Source organism: Carassius auratus, chromosome 5, assembly GCF_003368295.1.
Source record: "Carassius auratus strain Wakin chromosome 5, ASM336829v1, whole genome shotgun sequence".
In the NCBI taxonomy this organism is placed as follows: domain Eukaryota; kingdom Metazoa; phylum Chordata; class Actinopteri; order Cypriniformes; family Cyprinidae; genus Carassius; species Carassius auratus.
In genome coordinates, this window is record NC_039247.1 from 27,883,116 (window position 1) to 27,907,551 (window position 24,436).

Sequence of the window (24,436 nt, forward strand, 5' to 3'; positions counted from 1 at the left end):
GAGACTGACACACAGACACACACACACACAAACAGACCTGCGCTAACAATATTGACTGAGTTCAGATGGCAGTACAGCTCTGGAGGCTCATGCACATACAGACAGAATGAAAGTGTTGATATGACAGCACGCCTTCCCTGTGAATCCTGCAGACTGACGCTCAGTGCGTTACTGGCACACAGTATGTGTAAGAGTGTGAAACTAAGTGTCTGTACTGCACTACATGCTAATTAGTGCACTCAAACACATGCACTACCTCTTTCAAGATTTCTAAATAAATGGCATTTAATTTACCATAAATGTGCGACAGTACATTCAGGAGTATTTTAACAATATTTCAAATATAATAGAATTATGGAAATTCATACATTACAATAAAACTGAACGTAAAACCTTATATATTTTTTAACAGAAATAATATGATTATTATTTAAACAATAATATAACCTGAAATGAAATAACCTGCAATTGAAATAAAATCTAAAGTTTTTTCTTCTTCAGATATTCTCATTTTAATTTACTTTAACTCAATATACTAAAAATAATTACAACTAAAATTGCAATGAAACTGAATAATAATAATGATAATAATAATAATAATAATAATAATAATAATAATAGGGATGAATAAATAAATGTGACTAATTATTACTATTACTACAATTATTAAAATATTAAAGTAAAAACGGATTTAAAATGATTGAAAATGATACTAAAATAACACTGTTATAAACAATTAAGATGTACTTTGACAAACATATCTGGTCCTAAAAATCGACATTATATTTGTCGAACTGATATAATTAGAATTATATTTTGCATAAAAGATACATTTAAAAAATACTATATATTACTCACTATATTTTCACATTACAGTAATCGGAATGATGATTGATTGATTGATTGATAGTAATGACAATGAGCTAACATACCTAATCAGAAAAACTAATCATCTAAAAGCATAGTTTAGTATGATTACATTAGTAATCATTCCCTAAGGCAGGTTTCGTTCACTTCTTAGGACACTTTGTTCCCAAAATACAGCCAAATAAACTCACACTCTCACTGGCTTTCAGACACACACACTATGACAGCATGGCGTCAGGCTTCACTCTCTGGAGGCATCTAATGCATGACGTCTGTCAGCTAGCCTCTCTCTTACCCCGTCCTGCCAGGAGGGGACGTGCCCTAGACACTTCAGTATGTATTTAGCTGCTTGCAGCAGACAAATGAACAGTGAGAGGGGTAGAAAATGGCCTCCCAGCACCACTTCTGCTATATTTATCAGTGTCTCCTGAAGTCTGAACACTGCTGAAGAGATCTACAGCACTTAAGTCACAGAGAAGACGCTCTGTCACTGTGTGTTTAAAACGACCCTGATATTTCTCAAATCACAGTCAAATCACCTCAGTGGATGAATCTTCTTTGAAAACAGTAATACTTGTAATAATTACATTCCGGTAGCTTTCTAATACAATTATTACTAGTAATAATTGCAATAAGTGAGCTTTTAAATTCAGTTCTTGTAATAATTACGATGAGAGAGTTTTCTATTACAATTGGAGAGCTTACTGATTAAATTCTTACTTGTAATTATTACAAGAATTGGATGAGAAAGATCTGTTTTTGCTAATTATTACATTTAGAAAGCTTTCTAATACATTTCTTACTTGTAATAATTACAAACGTTGAGTTTTTCAATTCAAATCTTGTAAAAAAAAAAAAAAAAAAAAAAATCCGAGCTTTCTGTTTCAAAACTTACTTGTAATTGCAATTAGAGAGCTTTCTAGTTCAGTTGTTGATTGGAATTGTCACTAGTAAAAGTTTAATTATAGAGCTCTAGAATAACATTCTTACTTTTAAACATGCAATTATTGCAAGTAGAGTTGGGAGCATTTTAAGCCAAACTGGCCTACCATAAGAATTGAACATTCTCCTAAACATTTGCTTGTGTGCTTCACAGGGAAATACAGTCGATGACAGAGTGTTTGGTTGAACTACTGATTTAGGCTTCAGTCTTTTATGTGTTGAGAGAGTTTTGTTTGTAAAATTCTAGTCATAACCAATCATATAATCATAAGTGACCGACCATTAGAGCTAGTTTTCCTTTTATATATGCATTGCATATCAAAGCTGGAAAGCAATATTGCCTGAATTCAGTTGTCTTGATCTGGAGCTTTATTTATTTATTTATTTATCACTGATCGAAAGCACAAAAAAAAAAAAAAAAAAAAATCGAAAACAATGAAAAGCATCAAACACAATGAAATTAAATAGCAAACAACATCTAGAGCTCATTAGATGCAATGACCCGCAGAGATCATAAGCAGAACAATCGTTACAAGCTCATTTCAGCTTCTTGTATTTACAGATTTTTTATTTCATGCATATGCACTTGCGTATGTTTTATGTGATTATTATTTAATGTCACTGAACTTGTACCATATTCACATGACACGGGACATGGCATGAATCAGCTTCATATCCTGTAGAGAAGCAAATTCATGCTGACAAATTTCATGTTTTTTTTTTTTTTTTTCTATTGGAAATTATTTAAGAATAAAATTAGGAAAAATACACACATACATACATACATACATACACACATTCATACATAAATGCATGCATGTTTGTATTTGGTGTTTGGAATTGACAAAGCCCAGACTGATGCTGTGAGATGGAGGAGTGTGATAGTCCCCTCTCAAGGTCACGTCTTCCTCTCTCAAGTGCTTTCATCTGATTTAGTCTTAAGCTTCATATGCAAATTTATGATGATGCAGCGAGCATTTCAGAGGACATCTATTTAAAAATCTATTGGTTGGCCAGGCTCCAGTTTTAGTCACTATCCGACGGCGTGTTGCCAGAACAGGTGCCATTAAAATAGATATTTTGACCTGAGCAAAAAGCATCCACTTTGCGACTGTAAAGAAGAGCTGTATCACTCATATATGTGCAGTACAACTGACACACTGCTGTAACAGAGCAGTGAAAACAACACCAAACATGATAATCTTTATTTTGTTAATATGATTGCATTTTATTTTACATTACATCTACTTACATGAATGTATACCTACAGTGTACACTGTAAAAAGTAATGTGAGTAATATGAAGTGACTACATAGGGGGGGATTGAGTGTTAGTACATAGCTATTGCCCAGTTCATTCAAGTTATAATTACTATAATAAGTACATATATCTACTATAATAAGTAAAAAGTATTTACATGTTTATTCTGTAAAATAAAGTGCTCCCCTTAATGTTAATGCTGAATACTGAATATTAATACTGAAAACGACTAATATAGTACATCTGTCTTGCATTCATACTACACACAGTGAATATGCACTTCATATAAATAAGTATTTTTAACTAAAATGGGACAGATGTCTCTCATTTGCCCTGTCTGTTCATCAAAAATAAAAACATTTGGAAATATAACGAAGACATCATTGAGGTTCAACTCCCTTTGCAATCAGAAGCTCAAAATAGAACTTCATTATATGGCTGACAGGTGACAGACGTAATAAGAAACAGGCACAGTTGTGGTCCCATGATGCCCTGCTTCATCACAGACTTCTCTGGATACAGTTTGTTCTTTAAAGCTATAAGAGCTTCTAATCTTCCCATAAGACAGAACGCAGCTGTTGGCGTCTTCCTGCCGATCTTCAAATGAGTATGTGATAAAAGAAGAAACTCCATCAACACAAACACATCCGGACAGATGGCCCTTTCCTAAACGTTGATCATGTGCAGCAGATTTACCGTATTTTAAGTCAAATGTTTACATGCGTGATTTTGTGTTTATCTGTGTAAGCTTGAATGAGCATCAAGTCATGCGGCTTTTCAGCATTTGTGCGTAATCCCACAAATCTCTGTCTTCTTTAGACGAGGGGTTTGGTTTTATTTTATACTCTGGCAATCTAATTCTTAATCCGCTGATTGTGCGTGTTTGTGTGTCGTCAACTTGGAATTTATAAGGTTCTATATGACATTTATATATATATATATATATATATATATATATATATATATATATATATATATATATTAGGGGTGTAACGATACGCGTATTCGTATTGAACCGTTCGGTACGACGCTTTCGGTTCGGTACGCGGTACGCATTATGTATACCGAACGGTTCGTTGGAGTATTTAATTATATTTGAAAAAAAAAAAAAAAAAAAGAGAGAGAGAAATATAATGATATGCGTTCAACAAGGTAGCCCAATAACCCAAACAACGTAACAGGCAACGCCCCTGACACTCCCGAAGAAGAAAAAAACACCATCTTATATGTTTATGTTAGGCTACTCAGCAGGCGCTCGCTCACTCAGTACGCGCTGAAGGCTCGTTGCAAAATAGCCAATGCGTTTAACAGACTAGAAATGAGAAGATCCTCCAATAACCAACAGGTCTGGTGTTTGGGTGCAGTTTGGATTCCCTTAAAGCTATAATGGTGATGGCAAGAGAGTGGTGGATAAAAAAACAACGGTATGTCGCATCTGCAACATGACAGGGTACACCAGCGGGAATACAAAAAAAAAAAAAAAAAAACACCAGCGGGAATGTCTGGGATATATGCGTCAGTACTATCTGGGAAAAGACGAAAAAAAAGGAGAAACATGCACGCAGCAAACTATCCCTGCAGCATTTAGACACTATAGCTTACAGGGAATCCAACCCAAACACCAGACCTGTTGGTTATTTTAGGATCTTATATTTCTGGTCTGTTAAATGCATTCGACATTTTGCAACGAGCCTTCAGCGCGTGCTGAGTGAGCGAGCGCCTTAGGGGCCGTTCACATATCATGCCTAAAAACGCATGGAAAACGCTAAGCGCGTCTTTCTCCTCCTTTCCAAAGCGCTTGGGCAGAAGCGCTCATGAGGCGTCTGTCTTTGCTAAGCAACAATGACGTGCTCTCTCCATGAGACGCGGAAATTTCAGCGAAGGATAAATGGATTTGCAGCTCTAAAAATCGCTTGCAGTAGCTCTGCTACTAAATTTATTTCAAAATTGCAATCCATATACAACTATGATCAGCTGATCCTTCATCTTGGCTGAGCTCTCAACGTTGTTACGGGAAAGGATGAAGCTGATTGGTTGGTTCTTGTCACATGACCCGCGGTGCGCTTGCGGCATTCTGAAAAGTTGAGATGTTTTTACATTTTGCTGTATCTAAAACGTATCGAACCGAACCGAACCGAACCGTGACATCAGTGTATTGTATCGAACCGAACCGTGAATTTTGTGAACCGTTACACCCCTAATATATATATATACACACACACACAAAGGTGAACTCTAACTTGAATCTATAAGGTTCTCTCTGTGATCCAATCAGTATTTCGAACACACACAAGTTGACCAGTCAGGATCAAATGTCGCCTGACTGCTCTGTGACAGGAGGAGAGTATTTGTAATAATATATAGTCACTGAAACATTTTTCAGTGTTTATTATCCCTTTATCCGGGGATCTGCAACCTTTAACATCAAAAGAGCCATTTTGGCCCCTTTCCCACAAAATTACTAAAATTAAGATAACACAGCATATAGCTAAAACTTTTCTTATGTCTTACTCTGGTAACACTTTAGAATAGGGAGCACTTATCTACCATTAACTATGGTGACACTTTATTTTAGGGTTTCTTAACAAGAAAGCCTTATTCTACATCCCTAATCCTACCCTATACCTAAACTTAAGAACTACCTTACTTAATATTTAAAAAAGCAGAAAATCAGGATTTTATTGATGGAAAAATCATAGTCAAAGTAACACTTTATTTTAAGGACAAATTCTCACTATTAATTAGTTGCTTATAAGTGAAAGTGAAGTGAAAGTGAAAGTGACATTCAGCCAAGTATGGTGACATACTAAGAATTGGTGCTCTGCATTTAACCCATCCGAAGTGCACACACACACACTGTGAACACACACCCAGAGCAGTGGGCAGCCATTTATGCTGCGGCACCCGGGGAGCAAGGGCACCTAAGTCGTGGTATTGAAGGTGGAGAGAGAACTGTACATGCACTCCCCCCACCCACAATTCCTGCCGGCCCGGGACTCGAACTCACAACCTTTCGATTGGGAGTCTGACTCTCTAACCATTAGGCAGCAACTTCCCCTTAAAGCATGCATATTACTAGCATATTGCCTATTTATTATATTACATATTACATATTAATACCTTATTCTGCATGACCATATTTTAGATCCATTAATCTAATCCCGTACATAAACTTGACAACTACCTTACTAACTATTAATAATTAGCAAATTAGAAGTTTGATCAGGGAATACTCTCAGTTGATAGTAAATATGTGTTCCCTATTTTAAAGTGTTACCAATATACTGCATTTTCCTAATGACAGTTTTATGGTTATGATTGGTTTATACTACAATCATTTTATTTTTCTTATCACAATAAGGCAGAAAATATATTTTATAGCTCATGTACTGTAATAAATGCTATGTCAGTTAGCACTGTATCATTCATATTCATTATTAAATACCTGGAGAAGACTTGAAAAACACAAATAAACCATATGAGTTTGGTTCCAAAATGCAATAAATCCATTTTAATTAATTTGAGGAAAAATGTGTTTTCTTTACCAAGAAAGTGGCAAGATGAAACCAATATTTTCAGTTTCAAACTTTCACATAGCATCTTTAGGTTATAATAACTTAAAAAAAAATAAGCCAGGTTATGATTTTCAAAGATTTATAATTAAATTAAATTAAATTGCTAAATCCATTGAATTGTTATGATTTATTTTTTTTTTTTCATACTGAAACTTGTTACATGTTACATTCATGTAGTTGACCAGTGCTATGTGCTGTATTAACAAAAACATACATTTTTTAAACACTATTAATTACATAAATTTAATTAAAACACTAACACCGACAAGCTACGCAATATCACATTCATAATCGAATGTGATTAATCTAATGAACACAATTTGGGGTAACTTGACAGTGATCTGCTGCTCTGTGTATTAAATGCATCTGAATAATTTCCACCTGAAAGCACGTGATGGAGATTTACTGGTACTATTAATCACAGAACTGGCTTTACTTACGAGATGTGCATGATAATCTCATGCTGTTTTTATTTTTTTATCGTCCAACCCTTGTTTGTTAATCACAAAGTACAAAGTAGATGAGGAAATTAGGATGCCAGGTGTATTCAATGCACGGCCATTACTGTCTAGTGTGCGTGGAATAGTGCTCTGTGATTGGTCGTTATGGTTTACAGTGGGTGGAATGGTCCGCTGTGATTAGTTGACCGAATATATCGCAGTCTGCAAAAAAAGTGTGAATATCTTGTCTCTTTTAATTTAAATCTAGATGTATTCGCTTTGGCCCTTCAAAACATCTACATGAACACAGTTGCCCCCCAAAAAGTGCCTCGTTTTATGTTTTATTAAAAGTCGCCCCATGCATATTCTATGCACATGATACAGGGAGAATTTATGTGGTCTAATGAGATGTTGTGTTCTTGTTAAAGATGTTATTTTATTTTATTGCTGTTATTAATTTAAAGCATTAACAAGATGACCAGTTGAATTATTTATGGGAGCGATGACTGATGAATGTATTTTTAATCCACTTCCTGTATATAAGACTAGTATTGACCAAGTTCAGAGGCTGTTATATGTAGATCAACTTACTGTGTTGTGTATTTTCATCACTTTAATATGAAAAATAACTTTTATATTGATTCAATGGAGTTATTACATTTATAAATAATAATAATAATAATCATAATAATAATAATAATAAATGTATCATGGATTTATTGCATTTTGGGGGAAAACAATAATAACATTGTATAATAAATCTTTGAAAATCAAAATTTGGATTTTAATTTTTAACGTTATTACAACCTAAATATGCCATTTGAAAGTTTGAAACCGAAAATAGTGGTGTACATACAACCACTTTTTTGGTAAAGAAAACACATTTTTACTCAACTTAAAAATGGATTTATAGCGTTTCGGTACTAAACTCATCATTACTCATTATAACACACACACACACACACACACATGCACATACACACAATAATAATAAAAAAAAAAATTCCAGAAGGGAATCATGTTTATGGTTCTGAATATTTACATTTGTTCAAGAAGCACACATTTGTACAGGATTCAGAACTATAGCTTTTGTGTTCGAAGGAAAACCGACGATCATATGGCACTGGATAGACACAAGGCTAATTAAATGAGTTTTCCTTTTTAGCTCAACTATTCTAAAAATAGAGTGATTTTCATTCTCAGGTCTACTGTGTGTTTTCAGGTGTGTTATTGTGACGTGTCACCTGTATTTATCTGAAGGTCAGATACGTGCTGCAGTTCTGCTGTGGTGTCTTTGTAATTAAAGTGACCCTCAGAGCGTGTAGAAGAAACACTATCTGCAGAACAAAAGACTGTATTTAGGTCAAATGCTGCTGTAAATCAGACTCTGGAGGCTGCATTGAGATGACAAAATAACAGTGAGACTTACAATTCAGAAATCAAAAAAACTAAGTCAAGAAATCATCAGCTAATACCTTGTTACGCTGAGGAATACAAGGGCTATAAATACTCAGGGAGGTAAATGAACAAACTACAATACACCTGGAAACAATCAAGAAGGGAAACAATGTGCCTCAAATGCACCTGGGAACTCAAACATCTGAGTCAGGCATTCACTATTCAATATATATATAATTTTTGAAATTTGTTGAAAATGTGCTCATACTCCCCCCACCTACAATTCCTGCCGGCCCAAGTCTCAAACTCGCAACCTTTTGGATTATAAGTCCAGCTCTCTAACCATTAGGCCACAACTTTCCCTGACTTATTTCTACAGTCAAGAATGATTACTCAAACCACACAGCTTACCAGGGAGGTGTGCTATTACTTTTCTAAGCAATGGGGTTTACAATTTTCGCCCAGGGCCTTTACAAGAATATATTGATTGAGCTTCCTGGTATGGAAGGTGGTGCACACACTTTATGATCTAACACACCAAGGTTAGCAATATACTGTATAACAAAATATCCACACCAACATGTGTTGTAATTAATATAGTGATAAAAAATGGTGTTTTCACTGTGACATTTTCATGTGTGAAGGGTGAAATGCTAAGCTTTGAAATCTTAAAAACACATTTTAAATAGATTTCTGACCGCTTCATTGCTTTTGAATGAATGAATGAATGAATGAAAGAACAAATGAATGCATACATACAGTGCATGCGTTCATGCATACATGAATGCAATCATGAGAGACAATTTCAGAAATGTGTGTCCGTAATATTACTATATAAATATAACAATACTAAAATGTGCTGTATGTAATCATCATACGTTTGCAGATATTTAATAAACATGCCAAACATGCCATATTTGTTTATCTGAAAGAAGAAGTTACAGTCAGTTATTCTTCTTTGAAGATTTGCACTCCGGGCCGAAACGTCGGTCTCTGTTTTGGTTTGTGAAATCCCCCCACTGCAAGCTGCCTGGGTTGCCAGTTGGAGGAAAACACAGCATATTTAGTTTCATTCATCATCATATGTGCTTGTTCCTGTTTGTGTCGTCAATCTGGCAACCTGCATGTGCATCAAGTTTGAGGCAAAAAAAAAATAAATCCTCTCCAATATTTTGAATTTGGACTGCAAGACTTAGTTCAACCACTCGGTGTCAATCCCACACACAGCACCTTTAAGTACAGTAACCAATGAAAATTTGTCCGTTTTTTCACGCCCTGGTTTGATGAGATATGTGTCTGTCTTCAGGTGACGGAGACGCGGACGGGTCCACTCGGCTGCAGCACGTATGATAATCTGGACTCGGTCAGTTCTGTTCTTCTTCAGAGTCCGGAGAGCAAACTCCATCTGCAGGGTATGTGATCCAAACAATTCACTGTGCTATTAGTCTAGTTTGTTTTGTCTGGTAGTCTGCACTGTTGTTCTGCTGCAAGTTTATTTGTGTCAGAAAAAAATGTAATTAAAAAAAAAAAAAAAAATTCTGTTGAGAATGGAGAATTGATTGTCTACCTGCAGTAGTGATGAATAGGAAGGAATAATACTGAATGTAACAATTTTAACATAATGATCAATGATTAATAGATAAATAAACTCAGATATCATGCCAGAAAACACAGCAGCATGTAGACGTGAACAGAGCTCATAGAATCAGATTTGGTTTTTAGCGGGGCTGAAATTAAAGATGGAACGACTGAAACCTCTTACACATGGTCTAGCAACACCTAGGATTGGCATAAATTACTTCCTGAATCCATCTTCAATCCAGCTGCATGTGTGTCAAATTAAAAGCAAACAAAACAAGCATATGTTTTTTTTTTCTTTCAGAATTTACATATGAAAAAAGATCATTATGTCTTTATAGATCTTGTCTATCAGAAAACATTTATTAATTTATTTATAGATTTCACTGTGTGCACATCTGCTGCATTGACACATGCTTTAGAGAAGAGAAACACAGATGCACAGCTGCGACGAGATGCATCTGCAGGGAAAATAAATGCGTATGAATCTGTGTGGCTGGCTGATATTACTGGAAGTTACACACGATGTGCTCAACAGCGATGGGAATTGCAGTTCTGGTCTTTTAACATTTACAGTGATGACTTTAAGAATGTAAACAATGCTATTTTGAGAAGAAAAAAATTTTATTGTCAATATTATTATTATTTTTATTTTGAATGTAATATTGCTTTGTGTTAAAGTTTTAAATTCTATAAAAAAATATTATTTTCTTAAAATGTTTCTATTGTTTTATTTTATGTATTCTGCTTTACATTGTGTTTGTTTTAGAAAAAAATAAAATAAAACAATTATTTCTTTATTTTTTTTTGAATATTTTTAATTTCTTATATTTTATGATTTACGGATTGCAGTGTTGCGTGTTTTAGCGTAGGGAAATGTCTATAAAATTAATGGAAAATATCCTGACACAACATTTTTTGTTGTTCTCGTTGTTGTTTTTCCCTAAAGTGTTCATGGTTTGATTAAAGGTGCAGTAGGTAACTTTTGTAAAAATATATTTTTTTACATATTTGTTAAACCTGTCATTATGTCCTGACAGTAGAATATGAGACAGATAATCTGTGAAAAAATCAAGCTCCTCTGGCTCCTCCCAGTGGTCCTATTGCCATTTGTAGGAATACTATCACTCCCGGTAAGAAACAACCAGTCAGAGCTGCGGTCCGTAACTTTGTTTGTGTTCAAAATGTAGAAAAATGTATATAATAAGCGAGTACACCATGAATCCATTTTCCAAACTGTGTTTTTGGTTTGTCCTGAATCACTAGGGTGCACCTATAAGTGTTTATATTCAGACTATTTTAGATTGCTTCGGGGGTACCGCGGCGGAGTAACCCAGTACCTTTGTGATTCTTCATAGACACAAACAGAGAGAAGTAGCTCCGGCTACGATGTTCTTCCACAAGACGCAAGCAGTTCTGTTTATTAACCGCTAGAGCGTCAAAAGGTCCCTACTGCAGCTTTAAGACAGATGATTCTTTCTGTATTAATAAAAGCTAGCTCATAAGAGTCATCTGTTTTCATGAATCACACTACAATGGTCATGTTGTAGATTTCATGCAAACGGCGATGACACTGCAAGATGTGTTTTGGCTATATTTCTTTTTTATATTTTGCTGAGGTGTTGTAGATTCAGCAGCAGCACAGCAAACTCAGTCAGAGTTTCATTACTGAGTTGAGTCTGCACTGGTGGATGAATTCACATGCTCACGGTTTAGTGGATGTGAACAGCTTTGGTTGTGTCAGTTTTAATGTAAAGTTTGATGTCTAACTTGATACAAGCAATTATGTTTTTTTTTTTACATTTATGCATTTTTAGCAGACACTTAAAGCAACTTACAGTGCATTTAGGCTATACAATTTTTATTTATTTTTTCACCAGCAAGCATGTTCCCTGAAAATTGAACCCACAAGCTTTTGCGCTGCTAACTCAATGCTCTACCACTGAGCCACAGGAACACAAGCGTAATACTCATGTCTAATTACACATGTCGTGATTTATGCTTTAACTCTGCTAATAGCCTAGTTAGCAGAAGTGTATTTTCCATTTCGGTTAACTCACATTTTTGTCATAACCTGAAATATGAATGCTTGTAGAAGTATCACTAACACATTTGATGTGTGTAATGAAAGGATTCTGTCGGAGCCGTGAACAGCTCAACTTTATCCATCTTTTATCTGGCCCTCTCATTTTGAATATTCTCTCTGAAAGCTCTCTCTGTAGGTAATGGGCTTTGATGCTGCACATCATTACACTGCATAAAACATCCCACTGTGATAGCAGTGTGTCAGGTCACAGCAGAGAGCAGCTATCTGTGCCTTCTTGATCTGGATTAAAGTCTTGCGCTGTTGGTTTGCTATCAGGTTGTTGTCTTTGAGATGTTTGGAGAAGATGGATTTGATGGCTGTTGATGGAAAGATCTTCTCAGGGACGAGCAGCTGAAGAGCAGTAAACATCTGCTGAAACAGGGTCACACAGACGGACTTTTGACTGTTGTCATGAGGTCTTGTCCACTTTAGAGCTTATTCCAACCAAGAGCTGCCCACTTAAACAGGAAGATACGGTATATATATATATATATATATATATATATATATATATATATATATACACAGTTATAATTAATTTGTTAAACAGTCAAAATTAGGCATCATTGTGGCGTTTTATATCAGTTTTGATCTTATGTCATGATTATATTTTTAATTTTGTTGTAATTTTAACTTTTAATTGAAAAGATTTACCAAAGCAAATGTTTTTAAATTTATTAATTATTAATTTTTAACTATTTTATTTTTCTTTTCTATTTATTCTTTTTTTTTTTTTTTTTTTTTTTTTTTTACAGAAAACAAAGAAGCAACTATTTTCTTTCATCCATGAAAAAACACCTGGACGATGAGCACGGTGCAATGCACACACACACACACACACACACACACATACACAAACAAACAAACAAACAAATAAATAAATTAAAATAAAAAAACTGCAAAAAATAACAGAGCGGGCTAAAACATCTGAATGATGATAGACACAGATCAACACTGTCTCATGACAGATAGGACTGAGACCATCCGTATGCTTCCTATGAGATACATTCCAAATAACCTGTTTCATCACGCATATCATTTGTTTAAATACTGTGGTGTAATGCAGAGGTTTCAATATAAATTACCTGTTCTAAACAGTTTTAGAAAGGTCATAATAAAACTGCAAGTCTTGTGTTCACTTTAGTATTTTTTCCCATCAGAGACAAAACAGAGAGTCAGAGAAAACAGCTGTAGAAACTGATTATGAAGCGTTTTCTAAGGACACTCTAAATGTGTTTTGTTCTGTTCATCCTCCAACTTTTAGTTTCTCGAAATTGCAATGTCATTGTTCACTTCTGTTTCTGATGTGTTTCAGCACTTTGGATTTCAACACGGCCCTCTGCTTTTATATATATATATATATATACATGAATACATACACACAAACACACATACATAGGAAGTGGAAGGTCAAGTTGAGCGCATTGCAATGTGGGATAGAGTATTGTGTGAAGTGGCTTTTTGCATGCTACAAATGTTGGCAAATATTATTTTTTTTTTTACAATAATAATTTGATGTATTGAAAACATACTATTTGCTGCAGAATATGTAAGAGGATCATGACATTATGTTCTTATTTACTATCTTTGTGTTGCCTTTTTATCTTTAGTGTATTTTTTGTTTTGTTTAAGCCGTTTAGTTTTTCTGCTAAATGTATTTTGTTTTAAATTATGTTTTTCATTGCAAAATAAAACATGTCATGTATTTCTATTATTTAATTAATTTATTTATTTATGCATTTCTTTCCTTCCATTCAGTGAATTAGCTCACTGCTCCAAAGCTGTGGACGGAGTTTGTGTTTTCTGAAAGCCATAGAAAAATCAAATAACAGAATCTACCATTAACATCTATCCACCTTTTGCCTGAACAATGCTGCACTGTACTTTTTATATGTTTTGCTTTCCAGGTGTGTAATATAAATAAACTGCAAGCCAAACTCTGTTCAAGAGCCAGAATAGCAACGCCTTTTTCCTTAAAGTGCATTTTCAGATCTGTACATTGTTTGCTTTGTTCTGAGACAAGGACATAATTTACGTAAAAATGTAGAATTTTCTTCTTGGTTCGGTTAGCTTTCACAAGGCAACAATGCAAAGCATACCAAACTTTGTTTATGCAAGTCACATGTGGGTAAAACTATACCTTATTGGTCAATGTTTATCTGTTCATGTTCTTCAGCATCAGTCATCAAGATGGATTGACAAGTTCGCTAACAATGATTTTTATTTTTATTTTTTTGGTTGTAAAACAGTAAAATGGAAGAAGCAGATTGTTGGATAGGCTCTTTCTTAATGTCAAGACATAAGGCAAAAGAGCTCTTGGTCACTAAAGTGTCTGGCCTTTAAAAACAGTCACTTCACATCCCATCTACTGTATGTGTTAACAGAATCATATCTTTCTTGCTCTCTGTCAGCTTTGAGCCGTTGAGAAAAGACGACTGACAAGAACTGAGATTTAACACACGTACATGAGTGAGAGATGGCCACAATCACGGGACGGTCACACATCTGTCGTGTCCCATTAGAGTCGCCTCCTGCATCTCTTTATGAATTAAGAAAGGTCACTTTGAAGGAATTGTAGTTGCCATTAAGAAAATTGTCTCGGGAGGCTGTGACTACAGCCTAGTGCAGGTAATAATCCCGGTGGGAATATGGAACGAGGGGAGGATATCCTATTCAAAGAAATGTGTTAACAAGGTGGAGATGAAAAATCGCCCGTGCAATTGCCTTAATGTCTTCCTTTAATAAAGCACCTTAAATGAGAATTGTCATCATATACCTACACAACAGATGCGTGAGAGTTGGCAACCCTGCAAACACATTGACATATTGTCATGAAACTTGGTATGGGTCATCAGCACGATATCCTGAAGTAGCCTGAGAAGTTAACCACGGTTAACCACCAGATCCTCCTATCAACTCTACTGGCAAAAGGCATCTCAGGAACCACACTTCAATGGTTTGAGTCTTACCTATCAAAGTCACAACATCTAACTACTGGGGTGCCTCAGGGCTCAGTTCTTGGACCACTTCTCTTCTCTGTCTACATGGCATCACTATGTTCTGTCATTCAGAAAAATGGCTTTTCATACCACTGCTATGCTGATGACACTCAACTCTACCTCTCATTTCATCCTGATGGTCCGACGGTAGCTATTTGCATCTCAGCTTGTCTAACAGACATTTCTTACTGGATGATGGACCATCACCTTCAACTCAACCTTGCCAAAACAGAACTGCTTGTGATTCCAGCAAACCCATCGTTTCATCACAACTTCACCATCAAGTTAGGCACATCAACCATAACTCCTTCAAAAACAGCTAGAAGCCTTGGAGTTATGATTGATGATCAGCTGACTTTCTCAGACCACATTGCTAAAACTGTCCGATCCTGCAGATTTGCTTTATTCAACATCAAGAAGATCAAGCCCTTTCTTTCGGAACATGCTGCACAACTCCTTGTTCAAGCTCTTGTTCTGTCCAGACTGGACTATTGCAATGCCCTCTTGGCAGGTCTTCCAGCCAAATCTATCAAACCTTTACAATTAATTCAGAACGCGGCAGCAAGATACATTTTTAATGAGCCAAAAAGAATTCACGTCACACCTCTGTTTATCAATCTGCACTGGCTTCCAATAGCTGCTCGCATAAAATTCAAGGCATTGATGTTTGCCTACAAAACTACCACTGGCTCTGCACCCATTTACCTAAATTTGTTATTTCAGACTTATGTGCCCTCTAGAAGCTTGCGTTCTGCAAGTGAATGTCGCTTGATTGTGCCATTCCAAAGAAGCACAAAGTCACTTTTACGGACTTTTAAATTAAATGTTCCCTTCTGGTGGAATGAACTCCCCAACTCAATCTGAGCAGCTGAGTCCTTAGCCATCTTCAAGAATCGGCTTAAAACCCATCTCTTCCATCTTTATTTGACCCTCTAACTTTAACACTCACTATTCTAATTCTATTTAAAAAAAAAAAAAAAAAATCTAACTACCTTTCTAATCTTTTTGTATTCTATTTTCTTTTCATTTATTATGTAATTGTATGTTTGTGTGTGTGTGTGTGTGTGTAAAGACCTCTAACACTAGCTTGCTCTATTCTTCTTTTTATTTATCATATTATTTAAAATCCCATGCTACGTGTACTGTGTTAACCTAACTGAGACTTGTTATAGCACTTATATATCATTGCTCTTTTTGTTGTTTTTGATTGCTTCCACTGTCTTCATCTGTAAGTCGCTTTGGATAAAAGTGTCTGCTAAAAGAATAAATGTAAATGTAAATGAACATTCTGCTAAACATCTGTTTTGTGCACTTTAGAAGAAAGTCAGTCGTGCAGGTTTGGAATAAGACAGGGTTTTAAAAGTTGACCAGTTTTTCACGTTTGGTTGAACGAACCTTTTAAAGGGATGTTTTTGAAAGTCTGGAGATGAGGGTCTTTACAGGTCAGTGGAGTTTAGAGGACTCTATGTCTGTCTTTGTACATCCTGCTTCAGAATAATGAGCTGGTGGCTATTTTCAAAGTTCAGCATTACAGTATTTTAGAAACTGCCTGTTAGGGTTGAGCTTGAAATTTGACATTTTCCATTTTGACATCTGTCAGTGACTGTAAAAGAACACAATGTTGTCATTTTAATCTGTCACTGTTATTTTAATATTTGATCAAACATGCCTCTCTTTTTTCAAGCAGATTTATGCAACTGCTCCACTAATTGGATTGGATACGTGGCAATCAGCACTGGAGTGTTACACTGTTTGAGATCTGTGTCCACTGCTGTTTTGGTATTTTTGCTGGAGAAATAAATCTTCAATATCTGGTCATACCGTGTCTGAAATGTCACTTACTCAATATTAGGACTGGGTATCAGCAACTCCCTCATCACAAGACATGCCACGATCCAAAATCATGAAGTATCGGAATTGTATCACGATTTGAAGCTGCACCACATTTTTTTTTCACCATTTGATTCATGTTTGTCTAGCTTCGTGAAGAGTCTGGACCAATCAGACACACCATTTTTCATTTGATTTAACAAATCAATTATTCATTAGATTACCAAGTAATCCAAACCCCTCACCCAATAAACACACTGGGTGCCAGCATTTCTGGGAACGACATCAGGCCCATGGCAACCAGGACACCTCAGACAGATCAGATAAACCTTTACGACCTTATGCCATGGTACATTTTCTATAGGAAAGACACGTAATGCTCAGCAAAATGGACTCTTCTCTAATTAATTCATAGAAAAAACCTTTCTTTGAATGAAGACACATATACTTCAAGTCACTGTATATGTATAACTCTTCTGGTATATTGTCTTGTCCTGTTTTATGCATGCTTATGGTAGAACGACTTGTTCATGTAATCTTACCTATATGTAATCTTACCATGTTTATTATCTATGAAATCATTTTCTAGTGATCTAAATGAAAGTGTATATCATATATTGGTACATAGGCTAATTTTGCATTAACACTCAATAGAGTTCCATATGCAAATTACCATGCTTTCAGACAAAGGGCCGTAAAACTCTACATTATTCCCAAACACCCACTTGGAATTTCAGCCTTTCTCAATGGACAAGCTCATCCTGAGAGGCGAGAATCTTCTACCTTAAAAGGCTAATGCATAGTTTTGCCCAGTCTCTGCTTCTTCTGCTAAGTCTTCTGCTAAAATCTGATTGCGGTCCGTGTGGAGAGCTGGAGCTGGAGACGGTGTGGGCGTGCCCCGTCTCCATCACATAGCTCACCCAGTCTGCGGTTCTTTTAGATCCTAAGAGGATGACAAGGATGAGCTAGAACTCTCTTGGACTACTAAGCATGTGCCAGGCCTTCATTCTTGACTTTCTATTCACCAAAGATCCTAGGATCTCAGCTGATGTCTCTATTAGCTCTTTTTCTCTTTCCACTGGGGAGAAACTCCCAGTCGCCACTGAGTTAGAACATCTTTGGAATGAATCTCTCTTCAAACCTGGAAGAAGGTGATCATGACTCCTACACCACCGAACCTCCAAACCATCAAGACTTTCATCCGAGACTGCATTCGGACGCTCGAACCAGGCCAAGGCAATGCAAGTTTCATACATTTAACTAAACAAAACTGAGGTTTAGTATAAGCTGTAGACCCCGTTCTAAAATGGAGCTGATGGTTTTACTCAGGTGGTTAACTCTTTTCATAGCTTAAATCTCAGTTGTTGTTTTTTTGTTTTTTTTCTCTAATGGCTTCATTCATCCACTTGGCCCTACTTTAGAATATGAATTTACACTAAATATTCGCTGGACAAACAGATTAGTTGATGGCAATTTAATTCTGCTACAGTTTAATTTTTCAACTAGTAATTTAATTCTGCTACTACTGGCAGCTCATACAAATAATTTAAATCAATCATAATTAATTGTGATTATTTATATACATTTCCCTTTGAGCTTAATTTACTCACATGCCTCATAAAAGCAGCTCAATGAGAAGTCTTTTGACAAATATATATATATATATATATATATATATATATATATATATATATATATATATATATATATATATATATATATATATATATATTTCTGACAATACTGATTAACTATAGTCTTAATATCGAGCACAACAGCCTGATTGTGTGTGCCTTATTACTGAAATATTTATATTTCAAATGTTATAAAGTAGCCATTTTTCTTTCATTTTTTTATTTATTTATTTATTTTTGGTCCTTTCCATCTTGTTCTTGTTCAGAGAAAGACATGAGTTGAGTGCTTTGCCTCGGGATATCTTGTGAAGCATGATAATGACATGCTGTTACATTTCCAAATGCAATAAAATCAACTTTGCCAACGAGTTGACATCACAGACGTGCACTAATCAGCCACTCTCGTCTGCTCCTGCAGGATCTTTGGTTTTCTGATTTGGAAATTATGTGTACAACAGTTTGCGAGGAGATAGCTGTGTTTCTCCATGGCCACACTGTGCCCATAGTGCAATTTCTCCACCAGATGAGACTGTAATTGTGCCCTGGAATGGAGTCAGAACCAGGGAGGATGGCATCACTCTGGTAAAAAAAAAGAAAAAGAAAAAACCCTTCCAAAAAGCATTCCCCTGTGAAACCACCATCCCCTTTAGATTAATAATTTAGTTTATTATGTAAAATGTATTGTGCAAATTAAATGTTTAAATTCTATACATGTGATAATTCATAAACTAAATAATGGTGATTGGCTAATCAGAACTACTGTATCAAGCTGTGCACAAGCTGAAGAAAGTTTCTGCCATTTTCCGTGCAAAATGGATCAAGCACAATATTTGAAGGTGTTTAAAAAGAAGACAACCGGACATATTTTTTTCCTTGATCATAACTTTAAGACATTTCCCTGACATGATGTCATTGTGCTGTATGTGTTACTGTGAGGGACTGAGAGACGATAGAGCAACGCAGGGTTTCAATCCTTGAATGAATCTGTTTTTGAATGAATCACATGAGCCAGTGATTCAATGGTCCATTCACTTGTTTTGTTTCTAACTGAATCAGCCAGTAAGATCATATCGTTTGATTTGAATGATTAAATTACTTAAGTCTGAACCTTCTCACTGGCTTCAATATACAGTACATATGGACTGAAAATATCATTTGATGACATAAAACGACAATTAAATCTCATAAGTAATTCCCTTTAATGCATTCAATGAATGTGCAGTCTAAAATAACAAGAGGTTATATTTAATATATTAATTGTAAATCTTGTAATTGTAAATATTTAGTTAGCCCATTACTGGGCATATCAATGTATCCCTAAGAAATGTATGACTGGTTTTTACTGGACATTATATTGGTCATTTAGATAACCCACAAACTAGTTAATTATGAAAGCATGTGAGTTTGTGTATCACTATGGTATTAGTGTATTTTTTATTAAACTGTAAAAGCTCCGGACATTTAATATCCATGTTGTTAATATTATAACACAGAACTCAATCTTTATTAGCATTGAATATATTAATGCTGTGCATGAAGAAAACATGAATTGCAGAAATATAGTGCGCAGAGCCGATTGACTATCGCAGACGTGTTTACTGCCATCTGGCTGAGAATGCTTATTTTTCACATGATAAGCATGACGTATTGATTTAACAATTCTCATGTTCATTTAAGGACAGCCTGCTCAGTTTGTCTTGGACACATTCTTCCACACTCTCAGTTCATCTGGCAGTATGTGGCATGTATTAGTGCTATCCCAGCATGCCTCAGTCAGTGATAACACTATAGCCTGGGGAACGGGCTATTCAAGCAGCCGTCCGGTGAATGGAGAGGCCAGAGGGGCGAATGGCAGGTCAGAGAGATCATTCCTGCCCCAAAGACCAGTAGTCCCTCACTACAGAACACAAGATCCAGTGGGCTTGGTTAGATCCCCATCTAGTGCGTGGAGATGGGTAGGTTTAGGTGTAGAGATGGGTGGTTTAACGGATCGGGGGTGGAGACGTGTAGGTTTAGGGGTGGAGATGGGTGGGTTTAGGGATCAAGGGGTGGAGACAGATAAGTATAGGGGTTCAGATGGGTGGGTTTAGGGATAAGGGGTGGACATGTGTAGGTTTAGGGGTGGAGGTTGGTGGGTTTATGGATCAAGGGGTGGAGACAGATAAGTATAGGGGTTCAGAGGGGTGGGTTTAGGGATCAGGGGTAGAGACAGTTAGGTTTAGGTGTGGAGATGGGTGGTTTTAGAGATCAGGGGTGGAAATGTGTAAGTTTAGGGGTGGAGGTGGGTGGGTTTAGGGGTCAGGGGTGGAGATGGAGATGGGTTGGTCCAGGGGTGGAGATGGGTAGGTTTAGAGATCAGGGTGTGTAGACGGGTAGGTTTAAGTATATGTAAGGTGGGAGGGTTAGGCTCAGGCTTAAGGCTTGTGTTATGCAGTGACGACCATCTCTTAAACACAGCCAGATACAGACTGTGCCAGAATCCCAGACTCAGACACCCGGTCCAAACCCGCCGGGGTTTCCAGGTCTGGAGATGGATCCCTGCTTAGGCCTGGTCTAAGGTCACAAATTGAGTTTCGCTTGAACGTGCGGCCTCAGTCCTGATATAAACAAACAAGAACTGTGAGATGCTAATTGTCTAATTTTATAACTGTAAGATATACATCAGATTTTTGGTGTCGGGTTTAAAGCGGTCTTTTTCATTTCATTTAAGGTTGGTTTCCATTTAAGGTAATTTTTTATTCATTCCCTCTGGCTAATGAATGGATCCATAATAATGCTTCCTCCAGAAAAAAAAAAAGTCTGTCCCCTATTGTCAAATACACGGTTTGGAAAATGGATTCATGGTGTACTCGCTTATTATGTTAATTTTTCTACATTTTGAACACAAACAAAGTTACGGACCGCAGCTCTGATTGGTTGTTTTTTACTGGGAGCGCATGACTTTCTGCAAATGGCAATAGGACACTGGGAGGAGCCAGAGGAGCTTGATTTTTTCACAGATTATCTGTCTCATATACTACTGTCAGGACATAATGACAGGTTTAACAAATATGTAAAAAAAAAAATTCCTACAGCACCTTTAAAGTTTCTAGATAAATGGAAGCTTCATGGCTTTGTTCCACAGAAGTTATACCTAGGATGATATTATGGAGGAGAGGATTTGAAGGGGATTAGAGGGGATTATTATTATTATTATTATTATAATTCTTTTATTTTTTTGTCACAGTTTTCAGAAAATATCTTTGAGTTTATACCTTAATACTAAAGATGCAGTTCAGTAGGGTATTACATTACATTAAATGGTGCAAACTTTACTGAAAAAAAAATAAATAAATAATAAAGTAATAATAATAACAATACTTTGTTTTATTTATGTATCGACTAACTAACTGTAATTCCTTTAAAAAACAATATAGTTCACTTGCTTGTTAGCTTGCAAATATTATGATAACGGCAATGTAAATAAAAAGACTGAAAACCAACATAAATGCAATATTTTAAAACATAAAGAATGATGCATAAACATATAAGCAAAGTGTCATTACCTGAATAACATATACTCATCAATTGATTTGAATTAAAACAAATCAGTTCATAAGACAAAATAATGTGAAATGGTCGATGAGAAGGTTAATGGTTAATGCATCAGTATGCACAGTGTGAAATTGTTTCTCTCACTTAATTTAGAGTAAATAAATAAAGGGATATCAACTATCAAAGCAACATCAATTCTGTTAATTTTTTTATTAAGCACAGCTCAAATGCAAAAGCAGTAGATAATCTAGCCAGAATTTAATGCATGTATTTTATTTATTTATGAAATCTGCAGTTAAACACATTTGACAGTACAGCGTGATTGTACTCAGGAAAAACAAATCATGAGTAAAATAAATATTCATGTTTGTGAACATGAGTAAAATCAGCCATACAACCTACATGTGCAGCTCCCTGCTAAGGCATGATATACAGTGACTGAAAAGGATCTGATTTGCAACGATGTACATCGCCAGATGTGTACATCATCACACGAATGACGCATGTAAGACTCGACTTGCAACTTGATTTGTTGTATGACCCAAAACAGATGGTTGTGTTTGCATATTCCCGTATTACCAACTATAAGTTGGAAAAAAAGTTGCTCTGAGGGTGAAGCTTACATTGTTTTACAAAAATAAATTGAAACCTATTTTTATATTTATATTTTCTTACATGACATCCACAATAACTGGTACTGTATTTAATTTATGATGAATTAAATAAATTGCATTATAATACTGAGACTCATAGTGAAGATTAGTAAAAAATTCTGAACACAGCGACAAAAACTGAAATGCAAAACAAACTTCAACTATTTCAGTTTGGTCATAATGATCTTTAAAACGGGTTTCAATTTATTAATGCATAGTATATAATTTCTTATCTCTCTCTCTCTCTCTCTTTTTTTTTTTTTTTTTTACATTTTGAAGTCAAATTCACCTGTATTATTCTCCTGGTGTTCTTAATTGGTAGCATCAATAACTTCAGGTTAGTGATTTGTATAAAGATGTACCATTTGGGACTATTAAATAACATGAAATGAAGGAGAGAGCATTTGTAAGCAGTTGTAGATAAAACGAGCCGTTTGTCGGTTAATTCACATCCCGTTTTCTCTCTGATAGTTGTGAGGCTCTTAAAAATTGTTTGGTTGCACATTGTAATGAATCCACGATCAGAGAGGGAGAAGAAAGTTGCTTTTTTTTGCTGCTTGTTTTGTTTCTCTCTTTCATACATGTTCTTGCCGGAGCCATAAGCCCATCCTAGAAGATTTATGAATATGTTAGAATAGCCTGAGCCAACAGTTTTCAAAGAAGTGGAGTGAAAATAAATTAAATAGCCCCACAGGTAATTCATCTGCTGTTTGATGGATTACATACTCATCTTTATACCCCTCTCTCCCTCTCTGTTTCTCTGCCGCTCTCTCTTTCTTCAGAAGATTGGCAAACATTTGGCAAACAAATGAAGAAACATGAAAACAACTCAATTAGAACATATGCACAGTGAAGTCTGTCTCTGATGAATTGTGGATGTAAAGTATGTCTGGGATTGAGAAGGCAACGTGATTAAAAATGATTTGTCTTTTGAGGTGATCTTTCTTGATCTTGACATTTATTGCCTTGTGTAAGGATTTAGGATCATATTATATATATATATATATATATATATATATATATATATATATATATATATATATATATATATATATATATATATATATATATATGAAAACTAATTTCAGCATTGATCATGTAAGAGAAACAGGTCAATTTAGCTCAAAGGGAATAATTTAAGATTTTAAATGGAATTTGGACAGAATCACTGTTTTATGGCTGATCGGCCAGCGATTTACTGAACATCAGCTCATTCATACAAGTTGCAGAAAGATAGAAAGTAAGGAAATAACGAGTTAAAGAGAATGAAAAATGTGAAATCCCAAATTTATCGCAATATGCAACTGCATAAACTTGAACAACCATCAGTGACTTAATTAACCCTCGAATGTGTTCTTCAAGGAGATTAAGAGATATATTAAAAGCACCAGTTCAGAATCTGGAGGTACTTGTGTTTGCTTTTTTAGGGGATTCCCTTTGTTGTCATCCTTGCCGAAAAGGAGGTTTTCCGAGGTTGCTGACTGGCTGAAAGTTCAGTAGTCATTGAAGTGACGTTTTGGGAAGCCAGTGGTTGGGCATTGGCTGACGATGCAGAGTTGTGGGCTGGTTAAAGTTTTAGACGGCCACTCGAGGTCAGACAAATGTGTTACATATATTAAATGGAGTTAAGCAATGGACTG

The 24,436-nt window shown here is 35.6% G+C and overlaps 1 protein-coding gene across 1 annotated transcript in view; it reads left to right on the forward strand.

Annotated features, from left to right (window-relative positions):
- The window catches only part of LOC113069656 (BMP/retinoic acid-inducible neural-specific protein 1-like), a 77,390-nt gene that overhangs the window by 16,939 nt on the left and 36,015 nt on the right, over positions 1-24,436 (forward strand). Inside the window, exon 3 of the mRNA XM_026242827.1 lies at positions 9,789-9,894. Within this exon, the coding sequence (XP_026098612.1) occupies positions 9,789-9,894 (106 nt within the window). The remainder of the gene's footprint in view (positions 1-9,788; positions 9,895-24,436) is intronic.